The 27,530-nt window shown below is 37.5% G+C and overlaps 1 protein-coding gene and 1 long non-coding RNA gene across 7 annotated transcripts; both read left to right on the top strand.

Moving 5' to 3' along the window:
• The first annotated feature begins 5,894 nt into the window (after window positions 1-5,894).
• Window positions 5,895-9,993, top strand: LOC122289984. Of its 2 annotated transcripts, none has more exons than XM_043097482.1 (6): window positions 5,895-6,079; window positions 6,191-6,296; window positions 6,799-7,156; window positions 8,728-9,223; window positions 9,335-9,396; window positions 9,652-9,993. In XM_043097482.1, the coding sequence occupies exons 1-6, from the start codon at window positions 6,037-6,039 to the stop codon at window positions 9,694-9,696; spliced, it is 1,110 nt and encodes a 369-aa protein (XP_042953416.1). In that variant the 5' UTR covers window positions 5,895-6,036; the 3' UTR covers window positions 9,697-9,993. The 2 variants fall into 2 exon arrangements, with proteins under 2 accessions (XP_042953416.1, XP_042953414.1); XM_043097480.1 differs by having other exon boundaries at window positions 5,898-6,079; window positions 6,188-6,296.
• Window positions 9,994-10,273: 280 nt separating this feature from the next.
• Window positions 10,274-26,494, top strand: LOC122289985. Of its 5 annotated transcripts, XR_006236277.1 has the most exons (4): window positions 10,274-11,573; window positions 11,670-11,812; window positions 25,762-25,845; window positions 26,090-26,494. It is a non-coding gene; the product is annotated as an uncharacterized LOC122289985 (long non-coding RNA). The 5 variants fall into 5 exon arrangements; XR_006236280.1 differs by lacking the exons at window positions 25,762-25,845; window positions 26,090-26,494 and adding an exon at window positions 20,717-21,231; XR_006236278.1 differs by lacking the exons at window positions 25,762-25,845; window positions 26,090-26,494 and adding an exon at window positions 20,745-21,225.
• The last annotated feature ends 1,036 nt before the right edge of the window (window positions 26,495-27,530 follow it).

The raw sequence follows: 27,530 nt of genomic DNA, 5'->3' as shown, positions 1-27,530 counted from the left end.
CAAGAAGGCGTCAGGCATGTTGTTGCGCCCCAAGGAGTCGATGAACTGGCATGTAGCTTCATCATGTTTGAAGGCATCAAGATCCAAGCACTTCAAGTCAGTTCGAGGATGGGCCAGTAGGTGAGCTTATATGCGGCCCATGCCAGAGCCATACCTATACCCAAAGGTCTAATCCCTAATATCACTGGTGAATGCCAGTTGTGGATGTAGATGGACCACTTCACCCCTTGAAGCGGTCAATTTTGCTTCCAACTTCGACAACAGTTTCTTGTGCTCCTTCACCTTCCCATCTAAGTGCATCATGGTTTGGCTCATCTTGTCATGTTCAGCATCTATTTTCTCTAGATCCTCTTTGTAAGTGGCAAGTCTACTGTGCAGACCTTCATAGGACCCCTCCATCTCCGACAGCTGAAGGCCAAATTGTCTTCGAGCTTCCTCACATGATGCCTTCGCCTTTGAAAGATCAAGGGAAAGCTACTTGTGGTTTTGCTCAAAAGCAGTTAATGCTTCGAGGTAGCTTAAGCATCGTTGCTCTATGGAAGCCAACAACTGCTAAGAGGATTCCAACTCTCCCTTAGCGTGGGACAACTAGGCTCAGGCTGAGTCACGTTCAGGCTCTGCTAATTGCAAAGCGAAGTTGTGTTTGGCATTGAGGGACTTGGCCCGAAGTAACTCACCATGAAGCTTAGACACTTCATCGTAAAGGAGGTCAAGGTCAGCCTTTAAGGAGCAGATATGCCCATTAGCTTGTTCCAAATGCGATTCCACCTCAATCTTCTTGGCAAGCAATCGAGTCATTTCTTGCTTGGCAAAAGATCCAAACATCCACATGGTGCGTACGACACAATCTTTTATAATCCAAGCCCCCAAGTCATCCATGCCATGCAAAACACAACAGCATAGTAAGAAATGGACAATACACAAAAAGAGAACAATGATAATAGTGAAACCAGCAGTGTCATACCAAAGACCAAAAATCTCTCAAGAGGTGAAGCATTCTACCACGGCCACATCCTAAGGAAGAGGACTAAAGTGAGAAGGTCCCTCGACCCTCCTGTCTTGGCTCCCCAATTCTCCATCTGGGCCCTTCCCAGGGAATATGTTAAAGGCATAGAAGAGGTAGTAGCAACCTCTATCTTTGGCACAAATGTATCTTGGACCAAGGGGTAACAAACGCAAAGTTGCCGTCGAGGTTTCCATCCCCTCTATCTCCATCTTCTTCGTCCCCCCTTCCATGTGATCTTATTTGAAGGATCCACCCACCTCCCTAGGTAGAGGAATCCACATCACCAGCAAACAAAGAGGGGGAGGGAAGAATAACGCTAGTCTCATCGCTCCTAGCTCCCACTGGGAGTTACCACTGCATTTTTTTTTTAATTTTTTTTACTCGTGATTAAGGAAATATTTTTTAATGATGTTGTGAATTTTTTTAAAAAAGTAAATATTAAAAGTATTAAAAAAATACATGAAAAAAAAGTAAAAAAAAAAAAAAACACAAAAATAACTAGCGGGAGCTACCAGTGGTTGCTGTAGTGGCACCTGAGGAGGGAATGGTGACCCTTTCATTATTTTTGGGTGGGGTTTCACCCCCAGAGATAGTTGCAGGCAGAGAACTAAAATTTGAACCTTGGTCATTACTAGTAGTAGGAGTCACCGCATCAGACAGTAAGACCCCAACCACGCCCATTGAAAATGCGTCGTATATGTTTGATGCATACTCACCACCATTGAGAGTTGAGACTGGTGAGAGAAGAGAGGGGAACTCAAAAGTCTAACCCCTTGGCAAACAAATCAAAATTGAAGGACATGGCCAAGTCAACAAGGGTTTGGCCCATGAGCCCATCAAGTTTGTCTAACCCGGGGTATGTAGGTGGCGACACTGACATTGGAGAAATAGAGGGCGTCTCTCCCTCCAAAATGGGGTGGACATTAGAATCAATGGCCGTATCTAGCCCCACATTGTCGGCCATGCCCTTAGCATCTTTAATGAGGCAGTTGGCAAGCGCCTTACCCTCAATTTGGCGAAGGCGCTTCTCAAGAGTTTCCAAAGGTGGGGAAGAAAGCTTTTCCTTGGAAAGGGGCTTTATAGCCTTCAATTTACTCCCTCTTACATGGGAACTGTCAGGTACAACAAGAAACCAATTGATGTTAATGGGAGTTAGGAGTTTCTCCATCCACAGGGCATCGTCATTGTCTTTAGCCCAATTATTCGATGCGATCACGTTCATGGTCAGCTAGATCTATAAGGATCTTTTTTTCATCAAGGACCTACCCCAATTAGCCCGTATGGAAAAATCCCGAATGTTCATTTTTTAGCCTGGAAATTCGCAACCATTTCCAAAAATAAAGAAAAATTTCTTTTAACATTGTTTGGCATTCAAATGGCGACTTTTAAAGGCCGCCAAACATTGGGAGCAGACACAAAAACTACAGATGTTACCTAACAGCCCTTTCATGGAGTAGAAAGAAAGGAGTTTACGGGCAGTCAAGTCTAGGTACCTCTCCCCAAAAGGTTTCAGAACCATGTGGAACACTACACATAAGCATAAAAGCGCACGACAAGAGTGCGAATGGAGTTGGGCAGGAGCCAGTTGAAGAAGACCAAAAACATTATGAACAGGGTGACAAAATAAGAGGCGCAAACCGTGCATCAGAGCAAAAATAGGGAGGGTAACTCTCCCCAAAAAAATCCTCCTTGTCGACAATGCCCTTGGAGGGAATAATGAGATTCACATAATCAGGAATACGACACAAAGCCCTCAGCTTTGTCAAGTCTTGGGCAACAAGTGTAGAGCGCCATGTGAACCCTTTAAAGAAAGGTGGAGTCTGACCCTCTAAATATTTGGGCACAGAACGGGAAGAAACCCTGGAAGGGGTTTGGGCAAAAGCCTAGTGGGAAGTGTAGGAAGAACCACGATGAGCTATTTGATGTTTAGATTGGAGGAAACAAGGTCAAGATAGTGGGAGGTTGCGAGTCTCTTTGGAAGCTTTAGGATGCAAAGAGAAAATGAAAGAACTCGAGAAGAATGAATGACCCAAGAAAATGAAAGAGGTAGGAGAAAGAAAGCATTGATGAGGGATTCCTGAGAAGGCAAACGATGGACAATGCCGTTGATTACCATTTTTGAATAAAAATGAAAATGAGGAATAAAAGCGTGTGAACAGTTACAGAGAACGTGTGTCATGTCTCTAACATACCAGAGTTAAATCTACAGCAGCTCGCACCCTAGTTAGCCTAAAACCCCAGCAAGGTATGATCTCTGGGGTTACCATTTGTCTCAAGCTAGTGGGATAGGAGGAAAGCATGAGCTGGTGAATTTTCCACGTGTAGGCATGAAGGAAATTAGCTGGGTAACTAGAATTGATAGTTAGGGACTCAAAGGAATAAGTCCATATACTAAAAAGCCCACGTCTGAGGTGCCATGGGCTGAACTACAAGCTCAAGAATTGATCTCGTTAATATGCATTATAGATAATAAGAATAGATAATACATTTGACTGATTAGGAATGTGATCACTCCACTTTATATAGAGAGTCTTCAAGATACACTTTAGAGTTCAATCGTTATCACCATCATCAGTACACTTTTATAAATAACACCTAAATGTAACACATTTACTATGTGGATTAATATACTTATATTGAGATTATTTCTCTTTAACTTAGGCATTGGAGTTCTAATTGGCACCTCATGCTGCCCTCTCATTTTGTTGCAAATTATCCGTGTTGTTAATGGTGTGAAACACCTTCTTAATAAGAGTATTTTTTTTTTAAAAACATACTACATTTATTAATAACTGACATTACAACTTTGACCTGAAACATACATTACAAGTCAATTATAATATTAATAACTCTTCAGTACATAACTGTGACTGACATGATCTAGTCCATGCTACAAATCTTTATAGACTACCGTCTGAGAAACAGTACAACTCTATTCAAGACAGAGTTAACAAATCCTAAACTCTATCTAAGACAGAATAAAGAACACACTCTATAGATAAAAGTTTAAGAGATTGTGTTTTTTTTTATTCTAAAATAAAAGACATAACAGAAATTAAAAATACATAGAAAAAAATTAATTACATTTTAGAAAGACAAATCCTTATTTTCAATTTTGAAAAAAAAATTATAAATAAAGTAACTGTGATGTGGCATGCTAAGGATGCGAACCTCTTTCTCTCTCAACATTTTTTCGTTATTTTCAACCTCCATTTACATTTTTAAATAAATATTATCCTTTTGTTGCTCAGCCTCAGTTTGTTTACATTATGAGATACCGAAAAAGAAAGAAATAGACGTTGGAAAGAGAGAGATGAGACGTTGGAAAGAGATACACCATTCGAAAGATACAGTGATAAAGGTAATCGAGCCCGAGAGTTAAAAAGAGGAATAGTGGGAGGTCATGCGGTGAGAGATGTGTGAGGAGTCCAAAGCGTTTAGACATTATTTTAAAAAATAAATTGACGCCAACTTTATGCGCAAGTCTTTTTTGTAAAAATTGGACGCAGATGTAAGAAAAATGATTTTTATAAAAATAAATTTGCAATATAAAGTGATTTCGTGTGATTTGAAAGATCTATTTTTATTATAAAAATAACTTTATATTAATTTTAAAGATCCATTATATTAAATTATATTACTTGATAAATCTATTTTTACGTAATTCTATTATAATTAAAACATTTTTCTTAAAGAAAAAGGCATTCCATTTATGACTAATGTTGGCCACCACTTTAGGCAACTTATATTGAGGGCCGGTTTAAATATTTAAATTTAAATTATCTCATCTCATATAATTATTATAATTTTTATATAAAATATAATAAATAATTCAATTTATTCAAATTTTAAAATAAAATTAATATTAAAAAATTATATTATAACAAAATATCAAATTTTATCTGAATTGTATAACTAGTCAACGGTGGCTAACTCTTTGGGCGGCCCAATTGGGGTGGTTGGTTAGCCATAGGGTCACCCGTCATGGGGGACCTCCTCTTTTCTTTTTTCTTTATTTATTTATTATTTTTTTTTATAGTTTTTAGTTTCTTAATTTTTGTCACTTTTCTATTTTTATTTTATTATTTTTACTGTTTTGATTTTTTTTAAATAACTACTTTTACGAAATTTGCTTTGTTTTTAATTTTAATTTTTTATATTAAGTTTATCTTTTTAATTATTATTTTTATAACTTATTTTATATTCAAAATTTTAAATTTGTTTTTATTAAGTCATGCTGACATGACATGTGCCTAATTCATATTAAATTTCTTATATAAAGATTTTATTCACAATTCTTACACCACATAACACATTTAATTTTTTATCTTTTTATTTATTTATAGTAAGTATGTGTTGTAGAAATACCAATCTTTTATTATTATTTCATCATCCAACTCGTCATACTTATTTTTGAAGAATAATATTACGTATAATAATTTAAAAGAATATGATTTATTATTAAAAAATTAATTTTTTTAATTTAAATATGATATTTATTCTTTTTTTTTTTTAAATCATTAGACTACGCTTAGACAATCATGACATGAAATACCATTTCTCTTCAAAATTATAATACTCGCACCAGCACCGTAAAGGCAGTTCCAACGGCAAACTCCGCCTGATTCGAAATTTCGAAATTCAAAAGAATCAAAACACTCCGTTTTTTTTTTTTTTTTTTTTTTTTTTTAAGAGGAGCGTCCTCTACAACCGGACCCGCGTGGGTCCCATCTCCATCTCCAGGTAACAAGACGACCAGCGCTCTGCATTTCAAATTCAAATGCTTCCCTCCCTCTCTCTTGTGTTTTGAGGCTGTGGGACCCTGGGGTTGGCTTGTGGTTTCTTGACTTTCCCGCCCTTGAAGGACATTGATTGGGTAATACATAAGTGTAATTCGGAAACTGATACAGAAATAGAAAAAAAGTAGTTTTACGTTATAAATTCCACTCTATTGGGTTCCATTAAGATCACACACCAACACAAACGTTAGATCAAGAGATATTCAGAGAGAGAGTGAGAGAAGCAGAGCCATGGAGGAGTCATCCAAGGATCAGACCAACACTCCGCTCCCAGGTACTCTCTACCTTTGCTAGCATTCCTTTCTCTGTTTCTTTCCTTGTCTTTCAAGATTTCTTTTAATTATGGCTAATGTTTGGTTTGGGATCTCTTCATGGAACGCAGCAGGATCGGCAAAACAGAAGCTTCAGCGGTACCCGCTGCGGTCTGCGAATAAATCCAAGGAGGAAACATCTCCGGTAGCCGAATTGCCGAACCTTTCCGCATCTAAGCGGTTCGTTTTCTTCTTTCAATCTTCACTCTTTTTTCTTTTCCCAAATATCATTTTTGTAGTTCACAATGTTTCTTGGTAATGGGTTTTTGATGATTTGATTGTCTGAGCACTCATAATTTCCTAGGCAATATAAAAATTTGATTTTAGATCCTTTTCTTTCTCTGGGCAATTTTAGATCATTTTAAGTGATGTATATGATGTGTTTCGCTAAACTATGTCCATTGTACTGAGCACATAACACGTTTTCCCATCCCAAATTCCAATCCTTGGATATTTCGTTTTGAGCCATTTTCAAATTTTGTGTGCAGTAAATGTAGTCTCAACCAATATATGATGTGTTTCACTAAGCTATGTTCGTTGTACTAAACACATAATGCGTTTTCACATCACAATTTTTTCGATATCTATTTTTGTGCCATTGTTAAATTTTATGAGCAGTAAGTGCTGTCGAAACCAAAAGCTTTGAGTCAAAACGGACTGATTTTGTATTTAAATTTTTCAGAGGGATTTCTACAGCAAGTGTGAGTAAAAGTGTTGGCGTTCTTGATCTCTCTATTAAGGACAAGTCTGTTAAGCCACCTAGAAGGCTCTCCATTCCTGCCAAGTCGACTGTCCGTCCTGCGCCAAAACTGGCTGGAAACATCACTCCAATTTCAGAGGCTAGGGGAAGAAGTTCTGCTACTGGTCAGGGGAAAAGTGATACACCTGTTTCAAATGTTTCCAGAACAACAAGCCGGAAGAAGTTCAGTGTTTTGTCATCAGCATCGTATTGGACATCTCAGATTAAGCTCTCTGAATCTGCTGCTAAGCACTCAATTTCACTTGGCTTTTTTAAACTTGCCTTGGAGGCAGGATGCGAGGTATACCAATTTGCTACTTTCCCACTCTTCCTTGCTTCTGAAATTGCACAATTAGATGCAGGTTTTAGCATAATTGTTGCAGAATCTACGTACAGAAATCAGTCTCCCAATTTAGTCGAAACGAAGTAGCTATCTAGTTTTAGTTCTTAGGATCTTATGATTGGAGGAATATTGACAAAATGAACATAAAGATTGCTGCTTCAGCCTTGGGAATTGCAAATATGCTTGTTTTTATCTCTGTTTGATGCTTCAATGGTTCTTATTTTGCTGAGAGTTCTATGCTGACTTCTTAATGTTTATATTTTCTTATGTTAAGTGCCCTTTTTTTTTTTTAAAATATTGTGATGGTTAGCAGGTAAATTTTATGTTTAGAAACCTGGACCGATTATACAAACATTTGTACTAACAAAATGAATGAATGCTACATTATTCTCTTAGTTGTTTTATATGGATGCCAAGGAGGTTAGGTATTTGCTTATTTCATGATGCGTTTAAGAATTTTCTAATGTTAGCTAAAAGCTGTCATGTAACTGACGATAAAATCAGTCAATTATTTAAACTATACAAAGGGGTAGAGGCATCAGATACAATTTATTGCATATATAATTTTCGAAGCGTCTATTTTATGTTTAGTCATGTCATTGTATGGCCTTCATAGATTTGGCACTTAATAAAATTCTGTAGGTTTGGAACGATTTTATTATTTTTAATAACAAATGCACCTTTAATTCTTTCAACCTTTCTCTTTTTTCCCAAAGCCACCTCCTTCAACCACTTGAAGAGAAAAATACCCATCGTTTCTCTCAACTTTTCCTCTTCCAACATGTTGTTTGTTGTATTATTCTTTTAAATTAAGTAAATAGAATGGGAATAAAGACTGCAGAGTTTTTCTATAATGGAAAATAGAAAAACAGATAGGAAGTCATAAGTGTTGGAGCTTTCAGGAACCATGTGGTTCTGATTGGACAAAAATTTTCAAAACTAGCCTTCATTTTCAACAATCTGAATAAAATAGCTTACAGTCTTGCACTTTATGGCATCAAATGGTCTTAATTTTTTATTCCTGTTGCTTTTATCTCTCTTACATAGAAATTTTGAGTATCCCAGAATCGTTTTGTATGTGAACGAGTGTTCAATGTGTGCTTTTCTATTCAGTTCAAATTGTTATGGATGGAGTAAGATCGAGTGAATGTATATATGTTGATGCTTTCACTTTATCATATAAAATCAACTTATGATATTCTAACTTGACATATTGTTTTATGCACAAAAAAAATTAAAAAAAAAAAAGATTTATGCAATTACATATTTTTTTAAAATTTTCATTATTCTTGTGCATCATGCAGATCTAGGACTAGTTTATATAAAGGTGAAACTGAAGTGTTATGTACATAAATCCTGTCGGTATTGCAGGCACATTTGTGATTTTAAACCGTTTGTTTATATATACAGGGTCGATATTGGACAAGCACAGCTCCTTAATTCACTTTGTATTCCTTGAAGTTTATGCATGATTTGATTTTAAGCTGTTTCCTGTTTTTTTTTTTCCTCACAAATAACTTTGAACTCAGCCTCTTCAACGAATGCGAGATGAGCTCAAGTTGTATGCTCAACGATATAATCTCAGTGAATATGGGGAGCCTTTGAAGGAATTATTTGAAAGGTATAATATCTCAGAAAGCACAGAGCAGTTGCAGGTCTCCGAAACCTATTCTCAGGTGCCTGAAGAGGGAACTAGATCATCTGACGATGATGTCCATAGCTCTTCTTCTACTGTGGGAACTAGGAAACTGAAGCCCAGGTCTTTGAACACTGATGCTACTCAAGCTTCGGAACTAAGCAAATCAGCCAAGCAGGATACCATTCAGAAGAAGAGTCGCACAATCGGGACTAGGGGATCTTTGAATAAGAATTGGGGATCTTTGAACAAGAATTCTGCCAATTCAAAGTCTGTTTCAGAGCCTGGGGATCGTAAATTGCCAAAGAAACCCGAGAAGCCAACTAAGCTGGAATCCAATAAGGAAAAGGACAAAATGAAGCAGGGAAAGAAATCTTCTGCTAAAGCAGGCAAGCATACATAGTTGTGTTTTTTTCTTTTTTACATTTTCTTTTCAGTCTATGAAGACATACTTAAATTGATTGCATGACATGCTGATTGTGATTTGCTGTCTTTTACAGTTCGAGTCAGCACTTTGCCTGCTGAGAATATGCCCCAGGAGGAGGAGAACAAAGAAAATATGGTATTGTTATTCAGCATGCTTTTTCTCAGTTTCAACTTTTTCATCATTGCTGAAAGCTTTATTTGTTTATTTGAAATGATTGAGTTTTTATTCCTGGGTTTTGTGTGTTCTTTGAATTTCTTCCAATCTGTACACTAATTGTATTGCTATTTACTACTGGTGAATGGTCAATATGTTTAGAGATGCATTTCATTCACGTTGTTAGGTCCTGTTGTGATTATTTTTAATAATTCTTCCCATCCTCTTCCCTTGTAGGATGCTCTCCCAATAGAAGAGATCAGCTTGACCGGAGTCAGTTAGACATTCTGCGACAAAGTTGCTGAATTTATCATTCTTATTCTCTTGGGTTTTGTCTTCAGAATTTTTTAAGTGAGGGCTTTTCATTTGTATAAAAAAGTGACGAAAGTGAAAGTGTTTCAGTCTGGTGTGGACGATGTTTCTTTTTTTTTTTTTTTTTTTTTTGTTGGGGATTTAATCTTTTGTTTATCTGTCTAATATTACACAGTTACTGGTGAAACTGTACTTGAATCATTAAACCTATCTACTACTGGTTTAATATTTTGTAATCTGTTCATCCATAAACTTTGATTTTTGACATACTTTGTTTATAACAATGTGAAATACATTCTGATAGTCAAAAATCATCCAGGATGGTTTTGAAAAAAATATTTTAAGGGGATGAAATTCCCCACCCCAATCAGTTTGAACCGAACCAACCGTTGTATTAAAGGTGTTATTCACATAACTAAGAAAAGCCACTATTAAAGAAGTTACATTAGATTTAACTTGCATAGAAAAAATTAAACAAACTTTGAAAAATCATCTACTAAAGTAAGATAGCAGCGCATGCCATGCATGAAAGGTAGTGGCTAGAATATCATAGTCTGTAAGAGAGATCTTTATTATTCCAATAGAGAACTTTTATCAAACGGCTCAAGTGCAGCTTTATTTCTTCAATATGGTATCACGAGCCTAAACAAGACTTGCGTCCAGCTCCTTCTCTATTTTCTTCTGGCTTCTTTGTCTTCCCTCCCATGGCATCATCTAATAAATCATCCCCCACAAACATCCTCAACACAGCCTCTCACTTATCACAATCAAGCTTACCATAGATAATTATCTTCTATGGAAAGCTCAGATTGTACCATTTTTATAGGGTCATCAATTATTCGTATGTGTTGATGGGTCGTTTCCTATGCCTACCCTGTCCTCTACTGATATTCCTAATCATGAGCATACCAAGTGGGTTCTTCAAGATAAATCGATTATGTCCACTCTTAATTCTTCTCTTTCTGAGTCGGTGTTAGCTAAGGTTCTTTACTGCACTACGTCTTCTGAAATTTGGAGTACTCTTCAAAGCCTCTTCGCTACAAAGTCTTCCACTCATGTTGTCCATACTCAATATCAGTTAGCCACTTTGAAGAAAGGCCTTGAATCTGCTTCCGATTACTATAACCGAGCAAAATCTCTTGTTGCCACCTTGAGTGCTACGGGACATACTTTGAGTGACTCTGAGTTCTCTATTTTTCTTCTTGCGGGACTGGGTTTTGAATATGAATCACCGATTGCCTCACTTACCACCCGTCCCGATCCCATTTCTCCTCATCAACTCTATAGTTATCTTCTGAATCATGAGTCTCGTATGTCTCATCAAACTCAAAATCTTCTTTCTAATAGCACACGTGCTGCGCATAATACTACCCATTTTTCTCCAAATACTGCATCCATTCGTGGTCGGTTCCTAGCTCGTGGAGGCAGATGAGGTTGATCTTCACCTCGTGGTTTCAACTCAGGACCACAAGCTTTTTCGTCTCAATTTAATGCGTCTTCTCCTCGTCCAGACACTCGTCCTCAGTGTCAAGTTGCCAAAAATTTGGTCACGCAGCTTTGTCCTGTTATCATAGGCCACTCCTTACCCAGCTTCCCCCTCACCACCTCTCACAGCAAATTATACTTCTCTCTCTCATTCACCTTCATCTGCCACTACCTGGTTCCCAAATACAGCTGCTTCACATCATTTTACCTCAGAGTTCAACAACCTCAACTTGGAGTCGACGCCATATCAGGGACCTGACCAAGTTCGCATCGGGGATGGCTCTGCACTGGCCATCCATCACCTTGGCACAACTCAAACGCCGACCACTTCTGGCAATTTCCTTTTAAATACCATTCTTTATGTACCCTCCATTTCACGCAATCTCCTTTCTGTGTGTCAGTTTTGTAGTGATAATTGTGTATCTTTTTAGTTTCAATCAGATTTGTTTTTTGTGAAGGATTCACGCTCCCAGGAATTACTCCTCCAGGGTCACGTTGAAGATGGTCTGTACGCCTTGCCGCCAACTGCCTAGATTTCCACCTCCTCCCCTCAAGCTTTTCTAGGTGTTCGGACTTCTGCAGCACAACTATGGCATTCGAGGTTGGTTCATCCCTCTCCTCACACCACATCACTTATTTTGCATTGGTTTAATCTTCCCCTCACTAATACTGCTTCAATAAGCCACTATCCCGCCTGTTCCAGTGCTAAAGTGCATGTTCTGCCACACCAGCCTTCTCCCTCACGTTCAACTCGACCTTTCCAGATTTTGTTTCTAGACGTTTGGTGCCCTGCCCCGGTGCCTTCCATGCATGGCATGTGCTACCATCTTTCTTTGGTAGATGACTCTTCAAAGTTTGTCTAGTTTTTTCCTATGCAAGTTAAATCTGATGTAACTTGTTTAGTATTGGCTTTTCTTCATTATGTGAGTAAAATATTTAATACGACGGTCGGTTTGGTTCAAACCGATTGGGGTGGGGAATTTCATCCCCTTGAATTTTTTTTTTTCAAAATTGTGGTATAACTCATTGGGTCACATGCCCACACTCTCATCAATAAAATGGGAGTGTGGAACGTTGATACCGTCATATTATTGAGACGGGTTTATCCCTTTTGTCTCATGCATCCATTCCACACATTTATTGGGGCCAAGCCTTTCAAACAGCTACTTTTTTATAAAAAATAAATTCCATGCCAACTCCTCTACTACAAAATAAGTCACCATATGAAGTTTTAAAGGGTCAAATGACTCAAATACTAGATTATAAATTTTTTAAAGTGCTCGGGTCCTCTTGCTGGCCCAACCTTCGGCCTTTTAATCAGCATAAATTGGACTATGATCCAAGTCCTGTGTGTTCATGGGCTATAGCATTGATCACAATGGATACATTTGTCTTCATCTTCCTACATGCCGTAATTACATCTCTAGGGTATAATATTTGATGAGTCCCTCTTTCCTTTTGCCTCTCAGCCCAATCCTTCTTCCACAACGATGGGCCCTAATATTTTGCCCTCTATTTCTTCTCAACCCATGTCACATATTCCTCTCATTTTACCTCAATCTAACCCAACAGCCCCTTTTGGCCCACTACTAATTCTCACATGACCCAACCCACTTCATCTCTTAGGGTTTCACCTGATTCTATCACTTCTGCATCTCCATTAGACTCATCAATAGCCACTTCCTCTAGCACTTCCTTCTCGCGAAAATCCTTCTCTTCCTTCCACAGAATGCTCCTCTTCTTCTCATGACCAACCATTGCCTTCTTCCACAGTCTCACTTGTGGTAGAGGAAAACTGTGGTACAATCATGGACTCTCAGGGGTTACAAATAATATTCAATAAGACCCAAACCCCTGAGTCAAAATACTAAAACCAAAACCTGAATACAAACTAGAGCCAGAAGCAACAAACAAAAATAAAACAAACGAACCTACAACAAAGTACCTGCAAAATAGAGTTAGTGCACACAAGATAATAAAGCAAATCAAAATAAGCCGAGACAGAATAAAAACCGAGGACTGCACTATCGCTAGTTACCACTACACTGGACCCTTGCATCGAAGAAATGGAAGACCCCATTTATCCACTCTAAGCAAACCACGCAATGTAGGAGGTGCATTTGTCATGTGAGTCCATTTAGCATCACCTTCCCTTGCACCAAATCTGACTAACCAATCAGCAACTGCGTTACCTTCCCTGTAAATATGAGAGACTATGAAGTTCACCTCAAGAAGCAGAGCTTGAAGCTCCTCCTAGTAGTCCTCTAAGTACCAAATGTTGCATTGATCATGTTGCAACCAAGAAAGGATCACCTTGGATTCAATTTCAATGTCTATCAAATGAAAATGCCTTTGCTTGCAGTGCTTGATACCTTCCAACAAGGCCATCAGTTCAGCACGGGCACTAGAGCCATAGCCAAGATTAACAGAGAAGGCTAGCAACAGGGAGCCATGCATGTCTCGAATAACACCTCCTGCCCCTGAAGATCCTGGGTTTCCGAGACTACTACCATCAGTGTTGAGTTTTACTCGATCCTAAGAAGGCTTTGTCCGTGAAATGAATTGAATTTGATGTTGTTGAGATGGAATTGGAGGAATGTTTAAACTATGTAAAATGTATCTATTAGCTGGAGTAAGCTTCTTCACCCTTGAAATGCCATGACTAATCATGCCAATCCAATGTTTGATAGAATACCACACTGCTTGAACCGAATCTAAAATGCCTTTCATACGCGCTAAGCACCTTTGCTCCCATAGTTTCCATGATATAAATGTGGTTCTACCAATCAGTAAGCCCAATAAAGAACCACATTTCTTCCATACCTCAACTGCAATCTCCCCAGTGAAGATGACATAATTCTGATCTTCATACCTACCTTGTTGGCAGCATTCACATTTCGAAGTTAGAGGAATCCCAATTCTTCTAATTCTATTGTCCACAGCCAGAGCACCATGCCAAGCCTTCCACATAAGGACTAAAAATTATTTTGGAAGCAAATTGTACCAAATCCACTTATGCCCTTCCCAAACAGAACCTCTAACCCGAATACACTCCCAAGCTGATTTAGTGGTAAACATACCACTATCAAATTTAGTCCAGATTAACACATCTGCTCCTTTAATTTTAGCAAGCACATTGAGGATACTATCAACTATTTCCATTCCCACCATCCTATCTAACAAATCCACATTCCATCCATTGTCAAGACAATAATCCTTCACTTGTAAAAGAGGTTGCTCACCCATAGGAAAATTTTCAGTAAGAGTCCCCTAATCTAATCACTTATCATACCAAAAGAAAACATGACCATAATTAATCTTCCATTTGGAGTTATTCAAAACGAGGGGAAGACAATTAGCGATCATACACCAAAATCTAGTACCTTTTTAAGGTTCTAACAGCAACAAAGGTCTATTACCAACATATTTGGAGAGGAAAAAATTAGCCTAGAGAGAATCCTCGTTCATTAGTTTCCATGCAAATTTTAAATGGAGGGCTCTATGCATATCATCTAGATTTCTAATTCCCAAACCCCCTTCGGTAGTAGGACGACATATTTGATTTCAAGCAACCCATTTTCACTTTCCCCTTCCTTTACTTTCTCCCCCAAAAAAAAGAACTCAACAACTGATTTAAAGAATAAATGATGGCTTTGGGAACCTGCAAAACTGCAAAAGAATGCAATGCCATACTAGTAAGGACATGTCTCAGTAAAATTAATCTCCCACCCATAGACAATAATCTCATTTTCCAACCACTAATTTTCTTATTAACTTTGTTCACAAGTTCCTCCAAATCTGCAATTTTAAGCCTCCCCGAAACTATGGGGACTCCCAAATATTTGAAAGGAAAAATACTCTCGCAAAAATCCATAATTCTCTTTAGATGACATTTACGAGTAATGGAGATTTTCTTCGAAAAAAAACATTGAGTTTTTTCTTTACTAATTGATTGACCAGATCACTCCTCATAAGTAGCCAAAATTTGCAAAAGACAATGGATAGAATTCCAAGCACTATTAGTGAAAATAACCACGTCATCCGCATACATAAGGTGGGATATCAAACAAGTGCCTTGAGGTTGAGAAATTGGCCAAGTATCTTCTCATCCACATTTTGCTTAATAAGTCTAGATAAAACTTCCTGGAAAATAATAAACAAGTAAGGGGACAAAGGGTCTCATTATCTTAACCTACGACCACCTTTGAAAAAACCTTTAGTAGTACAATTCATCATGATAGAAAACCAAGGAGTAGAAATACATTCATTGATCAACTCACAGACTTGAGGAGAAAAACCAAAAGAGCAAAGAACCTCCAACAGGAAGGCCAAACTAACACGATTATATGCCTTCGCCATATCCAATTTAAGCACCACATTCCCCCCATGAACCTTCTTGTGAATAGAATGAACCATTTCTTGAGTAAGACTGATGTTCTCAAAGATACTCCTGCCAGGGATGAATGTGCCTTGTTCCAGAGATATCATTTTAGAGAGAAAAGGAGTCAAACAATTCACTATCACCTTCGAGCAGATTTTATAAAATATCGTACAAAGACTTATGGGTTTAAATTTATCAAACCCCATAGGAATATCAATCTTCTAGATTAAAACCACATAAGAAGAGGTATAAAATTTGGACAACTTACCTCCTTAGAAAAATTCCGAGATTGTGGCCATAACATCAAGTAGAATAATATCCCAACATCTCTTAAAGAATCATGAGCCAAATCCATCCAAGCCCCGTGCACTATTAGAAGAGATAGAAACCAAAGCTTGGTGAACTTCTTCAATAGAAGGAATAGCAAAAATAGCGTCACTATCGGCCATAGATACAATCGGCGAAATGAGATTAGTTAAATCCGGTAGCCTACTAGAAGACTCTTCTTGCAAAAATTCTGAAAAATAATTAACAGTAGCTATTTGAATTTCCTTTGAGGAACTCAAATAGGTACCATCTTGAAGTCTCATATTCAAACTCTTTTCTTCCTTTTATACGATAAATAGGCATGGAAAAGTTTGGAATTTTGGTCTCCTTCAAGTTGCCACTTAACTTTCGACATTTGAGCCAATCTAACCTCTTCATGGTGCCTCCATTTAGCCAACTCCATTTGCTTATGCAACATCTCATGTTCAATACCAGGGTTCCCGTTCATTTAGCAAGTTTGACTTTAAAACATCGACTTGCTCTTCAAGATTGGGAATATACGAATCAGTTCTACCAAAGACACGTGTATTCCAATCTCACTGAGCCCCCCTTAGCTTCTTAAGTTTAAGGGCCAGCTTCAAAAGACTCGGACCTAATATTTTGAATACTGTATCGGATGTAGTACCGGTCAAGGCACTAGAACGAAATATTTCGGTACCGGTACCGTTTCGTGATAATCGATATATGAATAAATTATACACAAATACATATATATATATATATATTATAAATAGTCTGATCTGAACTGTGGGTCAAAAATGAGCTTGTAGTTTGAAGAAATGAAAAAAATAAAAGTTAAGGCCAAAATACCAGCTGGTATTTGGACCGGTACGAAACATGTAAAATATCTATACCGGACCAGTGGCCTGTATGACATATACCGGCTGGTACGGTACGGTATTTAAAACACTGCCCATACCACCTACGTCCTCCTACCAAAAAGTAGCCACAAAAGAATGAAAACCTTCATGCTCAATCCACATTTGCTAGAAACTAAAAGGAGAAGGGCCATAAGAGAAATGATCAGATTGAAACTCCATAAGCATCGAAGAATGATTTGATGTTGATCTCGATAAATAATTGTTGGTTGCATTCAGCACTTTGGTTAGGCAACTAGCATTCAATAAACATCTATCTAGTTTCGCCCAACTCCTCGATAAACCACTCTGCCCATTACACCAAGAGAACCTCCTTCTCACAAACTTCATTTCAATAAGACCGCAATGGTGAATCCAAGAATTAAAATCTTCAATTGCTACTCTTGGATGAGGTCTCCTACCCCGACGTTTAGAATCCTCCCTTATGATTTTAAAATCTCCTGCAATAAGACAAGGCTCATAGCCAAGGACCTGGCTATTTAACTTTCATAAGGCTTTTCTATCAATCATAGTGCATCTGGCATAAACAAAACAACAAAGGAAATTATTGAGACCATTGCCAACTCAAAGTAAAATAAATTGCTCACTACTTAAAACCAATTGAACTAAGATATCATCCTGCCAAAAAACCCAAATTTTCCCCGCAACCCCTTCATTAGAAATAAACTAATCCATATGTAAGAGATGCAACAAACCTTGAGCTTTCTCAGACGATGTAAAAGGTTCCATCAAAGCAAATATTTTAAATTTCATTCTAACAACCAATTTCTTTAATATCCCTCTCGAGGTGCCTAGATCTCGGATGTTCCACGATAAAATTGGACCAATCATAGAGAAATGTTATTGGGTCTAGCTAACACCCGAGATGATCTCTGAACATTTGCAAACATCTTCCAACGTCCTTTCTGTTCAAATTCCTGGTCCTCATTTTCAGTGGCATAATCTCTATGTTTAGCAAAGATTTTAGTGTAGAGTTTTGGATCAGGTTCAAAAAAAAAATTCTTCCAACGTAAAGGTTGCAGCAGCAGGTGCATTAGCGTCATCATCACCACTGGTTGCCAAAAGTCCCTCTCCTACAACCTCCTGAATATTTTCAACCTTCTCAATCTGTTGTTCTCCCTCTTTAGGCAAATTATCTTCACCCGACTTATCATCAACTTTGGTTTCCTCCACTAGGATATTATAGGAAACCTACATTCCACTATGAGACATATCCTCCTCCTGAATATGGATTGGTTCCACCAAATCCACAATTTGGGGAGGCAAGTTTTTACTAGTGTTGCCAAGATTAAAGTCTGAAATAACCAGTCTACCTTTGCCTTTTCCAACTTCATCCAGCGGGAGAGCATCTTTAACTTCCTTCAGGTTTCAGTTTCTAATCTCTTCTTCCTCTCCCAAACTTTTTCACCATTCTGCAGGGTCTTCATTATGCAGGTACGCACATTGTGCCCTTGAATCTTGCACTGAGAACATAAAGCCAATAAGGTCTCATAGATCACTTCTTGTTTAGGACCACTCGCTAGCAACCCGATCCAAAAATAAGGAATCGGCTCCTTCGCTGCATTCATCTCCAGACACAGACATGCACCATCCGTATGAGTTGCACAAACCGTCAGGTTATCTCTGAGAATGTAACGGCCTATTGGTGCAGTGAAGATTTTTAAAAAGGATTCTTGATAAAAGTTGGGTGGGGAAACACAAACCAAATAGGAACCAAAGAGCGTTCTTCATCTTCATCAAAATCAGGTTTCCATTGAAACACACGGTATTGGACACCATTCACCTCACAGGCTTCATGCGAAAGAGCTTTCTGAAAATCTGATTCATTTGACATGCCAACAAATACGTTTCTGGGATGCCTCATCGTTGAAACAACTAGAATGCATGATAGACCCCAATGATTGTGAATGTAAGACCTTATAGCATCCAGAGAAGGCCTCTGTCATAGGAACTTTAGAACAATGGAGAAATGGAAAGGTTCAACGGATTGAGCAATCTCCTCCTTAGAAAATTGAAAACACACTTTGCCATCTACATACTTAGGCCCACAATGAGACCCAGACATCTTCGGGATTGGTTGAGGCACTGTCGAGATGAGATCAACATAAGTATGTCGACCTACCTCTACGTTGTCCACCATGCAGCCCTACGAACCCTAGCTTCATATACCAAAACCCTAGCAAAGCCAAAATATTCAAACCCTAGCTTTGTATACCAAAACCCTAGCAAAGCCAAAATATTCAAACCATAGCTTCGTATACCAAAACCCTAACTACGCCTTCTTCCACACACGCAATGCTCACTAGGTGGTAAACAAACACTTATTGCCCTCGCCGTTAAACTGACGAAACTGTTTCTTGGCCTTTCTACAAACTGACAAATTCTCTCACCACCGCCTCTGTTTCTTCTTGCCCCACCATTCCCGAAATGCCCACTTCATTTACAAAGGCCTCCAAGTTTGTTGAATGGCATATTGCCATGGCAATTGTGATTGATGCACTTATCAACAAAAAAACCTAGGATCTTGTCCCTTCTTCTCCCACTTATAAGCTCCTAGATTCAAAGTGGGTTTTGAAAACCGAACGAAGAGCTGATGGATCCCTTGAGTGTCGCAAGGCGCGCCTTGTTGCTCAAGGGTTTAATCAGCTACTCAGTTTGGATTACCATGAAACTTTCAGTCCGATTGTTAAACTGGTTACTATTCGCCTTTTGTTCTCACTTTCTGTCACTTCTAATTGGCATCTGTATCAACTCGACGTACAAAATGCATTTTTTCACAATGACCTTAAGAAGGTAGTCTGCATGAAGCAACCTCCCAGTTTCGTGAATCTAGACTTCCCAACTCATGTTTGTAAGTTAAGAAACTTTATTTACGGCTTGAAACAGGCTCCTAGAGCTTGGTTTGTTAAGCTTAGTCATAGACTACTGTATCTCGGTTTTACTTGTTCCAGTTCTGACTCCTCTCTTTTCATCATGCGTATTGTTTCTAGTTGTTTATATATCTTGATATATGTAGATGACATTTTAGTCACTGGTTCAAATTATGTGCTTGTTTCTGATTTTATCAATTCCTTAAAGCGATACTTTCATGTTAAAGATTAAGGGTTGCTTCATTCTTTTCTTGGTATAGAAGTCTATCGAAATCAGTCTGGCCTATACTTGTCCCAACCTAAATATGTTACTGATTTATTACTATGTACTGGAATGACTAGCTCCAAAGTTGTAGCCATACCTATTTCAGTCTCTGAGAAATTAACTGCCTTAGATGGACCAACTTTTGAGGACCCTCACTGGTATCGTAGTGTTATAGGAAGCCTTCGATATCTTACATTCACTAGACCTGACATATCTTTCGCTATAAATCGTGTTTGCCAATTCATGCATTGTCCACGCCTTCCCCACTAGAAGGCTATTAAAAGTGTTCTCAGGTATCTTAATAAAACTCGCCATTTTGGTTTATGCTTTTCTCCATCTTCCACTTATACTCTTGCTGCCTTCTCTAATGCCAACTAGGCTAGCTGCCCTAATGATCGTCTCTCTACAAGAGGTTTTTGTATTTACTTTGGTACTTTCTAAATTTCTTGGGGTTCTAAGAAACAACCTTTTGTTGCTCGGTCTTCTATTGAAGCCAAGTATAAGTCTGTTGCTACTACTGCGTGTGAGGTTATTTGGTTGCAGTCATTATTACAAGAACTTGGAATTCAACTTCCTATTCTACCAAGACTTTGGCATGACAATCTTGGTGCCACCTATCTTTCTCTCAATCAAGTTATACATTCATGGACGAAGCATGTAGAGTTAGATTATCACTTTGTTCGGGAAAGAGTTGCGGCCAAATCCTTACAAGTCTATCATTTCAAGTAAAGATTAGATCATAGATATGTTTACTAAACCACTTTCTTCTCCTCGGTACACATAGATTCAATTAAGCCTCACTATTGTTCCAGTGATGCTTGGATCGCGAGGGGATGTTGAGACAGATACACACTCTGCCTTACCGAAATATCACTCACAACAACCTTCGAGAATAGTGGAGAATATTCAGGAAGATTCGGTCTGTAAACAGAAACAATGATGTGGCATAATTCTGTTATGATTTGTTTTCTATATATTCTGTACTGTGCAATGTAAAATGCATGAAAGGTTGTGGCTAGAATATCGTACTCTGTAAAAGAGATCTTTATTATTCCAGTCGAGAACTTTTATCAAACAGCTTGAGTGCAGCTTTATTTCTTTAATATGCATTATTGATACAAGAAAGAAATCAATGAAATCTTCTTAAAATCAAAGAGATAACGATGCCTTCTTTAGCATACAAAAATAAATTACAAGCCGAGCTATCTTCAAGTTAGAGTGTAAATTTTTTAAAAAGTGACCTAATTTATTTCTTTTTGAAGTTCCTTAGCCTTCTCTCAATTTATGATAAGTGAAATCATTTATCTATGGTTAGTTAATACATGCAAAGAAAAGTTAAGTTAGGTGTATTGAAGTTGCTTTAGGAAAGGTTTATAGTGAGTTGAGTTGAGATGAGATGAAAGTTGAATATAATATTATTTTTTTAATATTATTTTTACTTTGAGATTTTAAAAAAATTAAATAATTTATTATACGGCCACCAACTGGGTTTTTAACAAATCTTTTTGTACATCATAAAGTTTCCTAATATCTTTTGCCATCATATGTCGAGAAGGAATGTTATACCTAAGTTCCAAGTAGCTCATCCATTATGACCATACGAGCTAAGAGTTTTCTACACTCCTCTGGATTGCACTTTGTAAACCGCTTCAACGTTCTCCCCACTCTCATCTGCCATTTTTTTTTTTTTAAGTCCAATCTCTAGTCTAGATTGAATTTTTTCTTGTAAATATTTTAACATTAGACCCTTTTTGTATTGTTCTTCTAAGTGGACCTTCAATTGGGATGTACCGTGTCTCCTATACTGACATCCATACATTTTACAATAATGGTTACACTTAACATGGGGGTTATTGGGGTCACCACCCTTTATTTTGGTGAAGTGAGGCTAAACAATTGAAACTTGTTTCTTGCTTATTGGGGGCATGGAGGTAGGGGTAGGGGTACGTGTAGGAGTAGCGTTAGGGGTAGGAATAGGAGTAGGGGTAGGAGAGCTAGCACTAACACTTGAATTGGCTGACTATCCATTCCGATTGACTCACAAAAATTTGAAATGATGCAAAAATCATAAACAATTAAAAAATAAAACCATAAAATCTTGAGCATCACAACAATTTAAGGTTTTGGATTGAAACTCCAAAATAGATTGGGGTTATATTGAAACCTATAACATAGTTAAGGAATTCGGATCGAAACCCTAAATTAGTTTAGGGTTTCGATCCAAAATTCTAAATTTACATACACAAAAGTTTTTCATACAATCACCAATTCACACAACAAACAACCAAACCTCCACGGTACACAAATCACAATCTCATCCTCCAAATCCTCAAATCAATCCCATCTCCATAACTAAAAATAAAAATCATGAGTTGGGAAACTTACGATGATGGAGATGAAGCTAACTTTTGGCTACGACGGTGAGGCATGCAACTGACAAACTGAGAGTGAGAGAGGGAAGATCTGAGAGAGAGTGAAACAAAGATGAGAGAGATTTGAGAGTGGGGCGGGGGACTTAGCTCAGGGGGCTCATTTTAGGTATCAAGTAAAACGGTGTCATTTTGGGGATCCCCAAAACATCACCATTTTAATATCAAGGGGAGTTTTTTTATTTACATATATATATATAGATAAACGGAGTGGGCTGAGGCGGGAGAAGACGGGTCGGGGCTCAACCCACTATCCACACCCGCTGGGAGTCCAAATGCCACCCGCATCTGGTGAACAAGGGCGGGTCTTTGGGTGCGAGGGCCCACTACACTCCTCCAGGTAGAGGTTGAGTCGATTGATGGGTGACTCACTCAAAAATGAGTAGCACTAAAGCTATCCCAAGTGCAGGAGGATGTCGTGTAATAATTAGGAATAAATTTCTAAATCGTCTCCTCAGGGAAAGTTACTTAAAAATCAAACTCGTTGAAAAAAGTGAAACAAAGAGAAAATAAAATGATGGTATGTGCAATGGATGGAAAAGGGTACTAGTCATGGACTAGATTCATGTTTTTAGATTTTGATTGTCGGATTGGAATGTAAAGGACTAATAGATTAAACTCAGAAATTAATAAAACTAAATTAAGAATTAAACTAAATTAGGAAGTAATTGATAAAACATGCACTGAAAATTGAAAAGCCCCAAATTCAATGTTCTAGGGTTCATCATTATATTTAATTCACAAATTCTCAAATTAAACCACCGTAATTGTAATCACTACTAAAATGAAAGCTTAACGAAACGATAAAAATAAATAACATGAATTAAATGAATAACAAATAAATTACTCAAACATCTAAATCAAAATTCTCTAAAATAATTCAGAAACTCAAAACTGAAATGAAATAGCAAGTAGGGAATTGAAAAGATCAAGCAAATTGAATGGAGATGAAGATTTGAAGCGGTGGAGGAGGCTGAGCTGCAGTGGCAATTGGACCCCTCAAGGAGTTCTTCAATCTGCTGCAGTGTGAGTGAATGATCCAGTGGAAATTGTGTAGCTGCGTGAATGATCGATTGAATGAATCCTCCTCTCTGAATCTGAACGAAAATCAAAGAAAAAATGAATTCCAAGTGTTTCTCTACTCAAAACTGAGTTTTCCAGCCCAAGGGTCGTCCTAAGATGTAAAAAAAAAAACATATATATACTCTGACAGCGGAATAAACCCTGATCTGTAAGAATGCAATATTCGCTCGAGCGGAGTGTCGAGCGAACATCGAGCGTTCGATTCTGCTTGAATTCGCTCGAGCGGCCTGTCGAGCGAACATCGAGCGTTCGACTCTGCCTGAATTCGCTCAAGCGAACATCAAGCGTTCGACTCTACTTGAATTCGCTCGAGCGGCCAAATGCCTCCGCTCGAGTGATCTCTTTTCCCGCATCTCGCTCGAGCCCACTGTCGAGCGAAAGTCGAGCGTTTGAATCTGCCTGACTTCGCTCTAGCGGCCAGAAGCAGCCGCTCGAGCGAAATGTACCATAATCCATATTAATCAACAGTTGATAAAATTATAGCAAAAATTCATGCTTTTAATCAATTAAAATCACAACTTTGATTTATTCATTTTTCCATATAAAACCAATGATAAAATAATGAAAGAATTAATATATATTGGTTCCAAAATTAAAAATGCAATAATTCAGCTCAATCAATGGGACAAGACATGCACGTCCATGCAGCTTACCTAAAAACTAGGCATGCAATCTGCTTCATTGTAAAAATTGCCCACGTTAGGTTGGGCCTTGCTTCTGCATTCAGACATATGGCTTGCAGGTTCGTATTCCTCCTTTCCCATGCATGCTCTTGTTGACATGTCATTATTGGAGCACAAGCCTTGGTATGTCACCTACTACCATCTGAGCTCCTCCGTGTTATCTCAAAGTGTTCCCAACTAAGTATTAGGTTGTCTATTGCTCATTGCTCATCTTATGTATGGTTAGCACGTTCTTTGCTCGCTTGATGTATAGTGCGTACTTCTTTAGTTGCCTTATTCTCTTTGTGCTACTCGTACTACCCGAGCATCGCGATTCCTTGCCAAACCACAACCGAAGACCCATGAGTACCAAGGGTGCCACAATTAATATTCTTAACAAATTGAATAGTCATGGTAGAGTTACAAGAACATGGGTCGGCACTAACACATTTTTTCCTATGAAAACTAGCGATTTTGAAATATCATAAAGAAATATTTTACCTTGCTTTATAATAGAATAAAAACGTTCACAATCGTTTTTTAACTAATACACCTATAACTCTCAAACTCTTGTTTAACTCATTTAACAATCAACTAATGAAAACATATCGCTTTATTAAAAATAATATATAGTTTTACGAAACTTTCATGTGTTTAATATAAATTATAAAGTAATTGTACGATCGAGAATGATAGGTTAATCATTTCCCATTACATAATTGTATTTTCTTTCTATTAGTTATATTTGCAATAAGAAGGAACATAAACAACAAATGTAGAGATTGACAAGATGGATGGCTCATATATAGGTTGAGGAATTTTAGTTTCTTATTCTATATTATGCCAGATGCCCATTGAGATTCAATTTCTGAGTTGAACTTCTGTCGAGATGGATGATATGAAAATTTTGATAGTACATTATTATTCAAAATAATAATAGTTAAATAAAAAATATAATAATCGAATTTTAGAAAACAAAAACAATAATTTGAAGTATCCAGCTTTAATTATATATATTGGTATTTGTGTTTTCAAAACGATTTCATTAAAAGTGAAATAATTAAAACCACTTCCCATTGAGCTTGAAATACTTTTCCAAACTACCATTATATACTACGATAGGAAGGCTAGAAAATTTCCAGCGATTACAATTTGGACGCAAAAAGCAAGTTTGTCTTTTATAATTTTGCTTCTGGTGAGTAAGAAAGTCGCCTGAAATAACTTATTGCGGCGAGTTTTAATTTTTTACGGTGACAATAAACTATGGTTAAAATTATATTCATGAGCAGTATAACAAAAAACCTAATTGGATGTAAATGTTGATCACCATATCAGTGACCAAGCTGTGGATGACAGGGGTTCCTTAGATTTGTCTTCCACCATATTTATCTTTCTAATATCTCTGAATTGAGTTGTTAAGAGATTGGTGTGAATTTGGTAGAAATGAAAGATAATTTTTAGTCATTGCATCTCATTAGAAGAAAATGATCTGGTTGGCTCATTCGGGGACCCAAGTTTTGCCAAAGCTTATAAAATGGTACTTAGACTAAAACTCTACAGTTGAGTTATTCTTTCTCAAAATTATAGGTGGCCTTCAACTTTCATTTATCTTTGATATTTTTGCTTTTACTAACCACTCAATCTGCATGTTCCAGTTAATCAATTGCTTACAGTGGAGAATTCAAAATGAGATTGACCATATACTGGCAGTGAGTTGCATCACAACGTGAAAGAAATGGGTAATTAGCATGCATTTTCTGGGCCAAACACATACACCACACATACATCCTTGAAATTGATATTTAATATCTAATTTGTAGTAGGATTTGATGAATATTAATGGAATACATGTATCTTATTTGCATTTAGGATTTTGATCAAGAATTCCCTCTGGATGTTTAGCATTAACTTCAGTATACTTGAGATTATGAATTTATAATGTGAGTGGATTTTGCATTGATCTCCGGCTTTTTGTTAAAACAGCTGCAGATGTGATACTTTGGCAGCGGAAGAACGTGACCGTTATAAGCATTTTAAGATATATAATGAGTTGTACGACGTTGCATGCATGGCACAGAATGAGTAACGCTTTTTTTTTTTTTTTTTTTGTGGTTTTATTATTTAATCCTTGTTATGGTTAGCTAGTACTTCCTCCTCTCTTGTTAACGACTTGTTAATTCATCCATTCTGTTTCCACAAGTCCTTGTAAGCATATATCTTGGTTTCCTTACTAGGTTTAGTTGGCTTAGATCGATCACATTTTCTTAGAATTGCATTTTGAGCTGCTGATGATCTAGCTCTTCTTTGATGCAAAAGATGTCTTGTAACTTCAAACCCAAACTCGTTTTGCCATTCTTCAAAGATGAATGCAAATTATTCTGTCGGGAATGATCGGTTCAGATTCTCCTGAGAAGAAAATAACATGCTTTTCAGTGATAAGATTTGTTTAACGATTCATATCTATTTTATGTATTTGGGGGCTGTTTTAATACAAAGTTTTTTATTAGGTAAATTACCTTTTCCGGCTATGAATAGTAGCCTCAAAAATGATTTTCTACGGCATTATATCGTAGGAAATAATACATCTCAAGCGTTTTTATTCACCGAAAATAAATTTTTACGGCGGAAAAAAAAAGCCAAAAATGGTTTTTCTGGCTAATTTAGGGCTTTTATGATGACTTCTTGTTGCAGAAAAAAGCCATTTTATTGCCGAGAATATATATAATTTTATAAAGTTAAAGAGATAAATGTATAAAGTGGATCTCACAATATTTATCATTGTCCGAATATATTTCTCAGATGGCATTAAAAATTTAGTAAATGTTATATGTGGCGCCCTCGACCCTCACGTATGATTTGGTGGAAGTCGTAACATTGGGATGATGACCACACAGGTCACGCATCCCATCACCAAGTGCTTAGTGTGTGCAACATGCAATAAGTCTGCATCAATAATAATCGCAGCGAAAACATGTAAATGGTAGTCAAGCTAAGTACCAAAAATTTAAACAGTACAACAAAACAATTACCCTCCAGGAGGTTATACAGTCATCCGACAAAAATAAATAAAAGGGGGAAACAAATCCCACGACAAATAACAACACAAGCTCCATTGCAATCACTCCTTTGGCAGAGTCAGTCCCTCTAGCTCATACTCTTCCTCTACATCAAAGTCTACATTTCCATGAAACAGAATTGTAGACAAGAATGCCATAGTGAGATTTCGCAATCTCAGTGAGTAATCACCAAGCAACAATTAAGCAACCATACATGCAAAAGACCACAATATCAATTTTTCCAACCTTTTCCCAAAAGAACACATTTAACCAGAACCACACATGCCAAAAACCCCATTGGCCCAAACATATCCATTTATTACACATGCACCATGGTCTCCCCTAGAGACTATCCACACACCTTGTCT

This window comes from Carya illinoinensis, chromosome 12 (assembly GCF_018687715.1).
Source record: "Carya illinoinensis cultivar Pawnee chromosome 12, C.illinoinensisPawnee_v1, whole genome shotgun sequence".
Classification (NCBI taxonomy): domain Eukaryota; kingdom Viridiplantae; phylum Streptophyta; class Magnoliopsida; order Fagales; family Juglandaceae; genus Carya; species Carya illinoinensis.
The sequence above is the reverse complement of the archived record's forward strand: the minus strand, read 5'-3'. Positions and strand labels throughout refer to the sequence as shown.

Bases quoted from the DNA above. Each gene is read 5' to 3' on its own strand.
- LOC122289984 (XM_043097480.1), top strand. From the start codon at position 6,037: ATGGAGGAGTCATCCAAGGATCAGACCAACACTCCGCTCCCAG. The intron at 6,080-6,187 runs GTACTCTCTACC...CATGGAACGCAG, and splicing joins GACCAACACTCCGCTCCCAG to CAGGATCGGCAAAACAGAAG. The intron at 6,297-6,798 runs GTTCGTTTTCTT...TAAATTTTTCAG, and splicing joins AACCTTTCCGCATCTAAGCG to AGGGATTTCTACAGCAAGTG.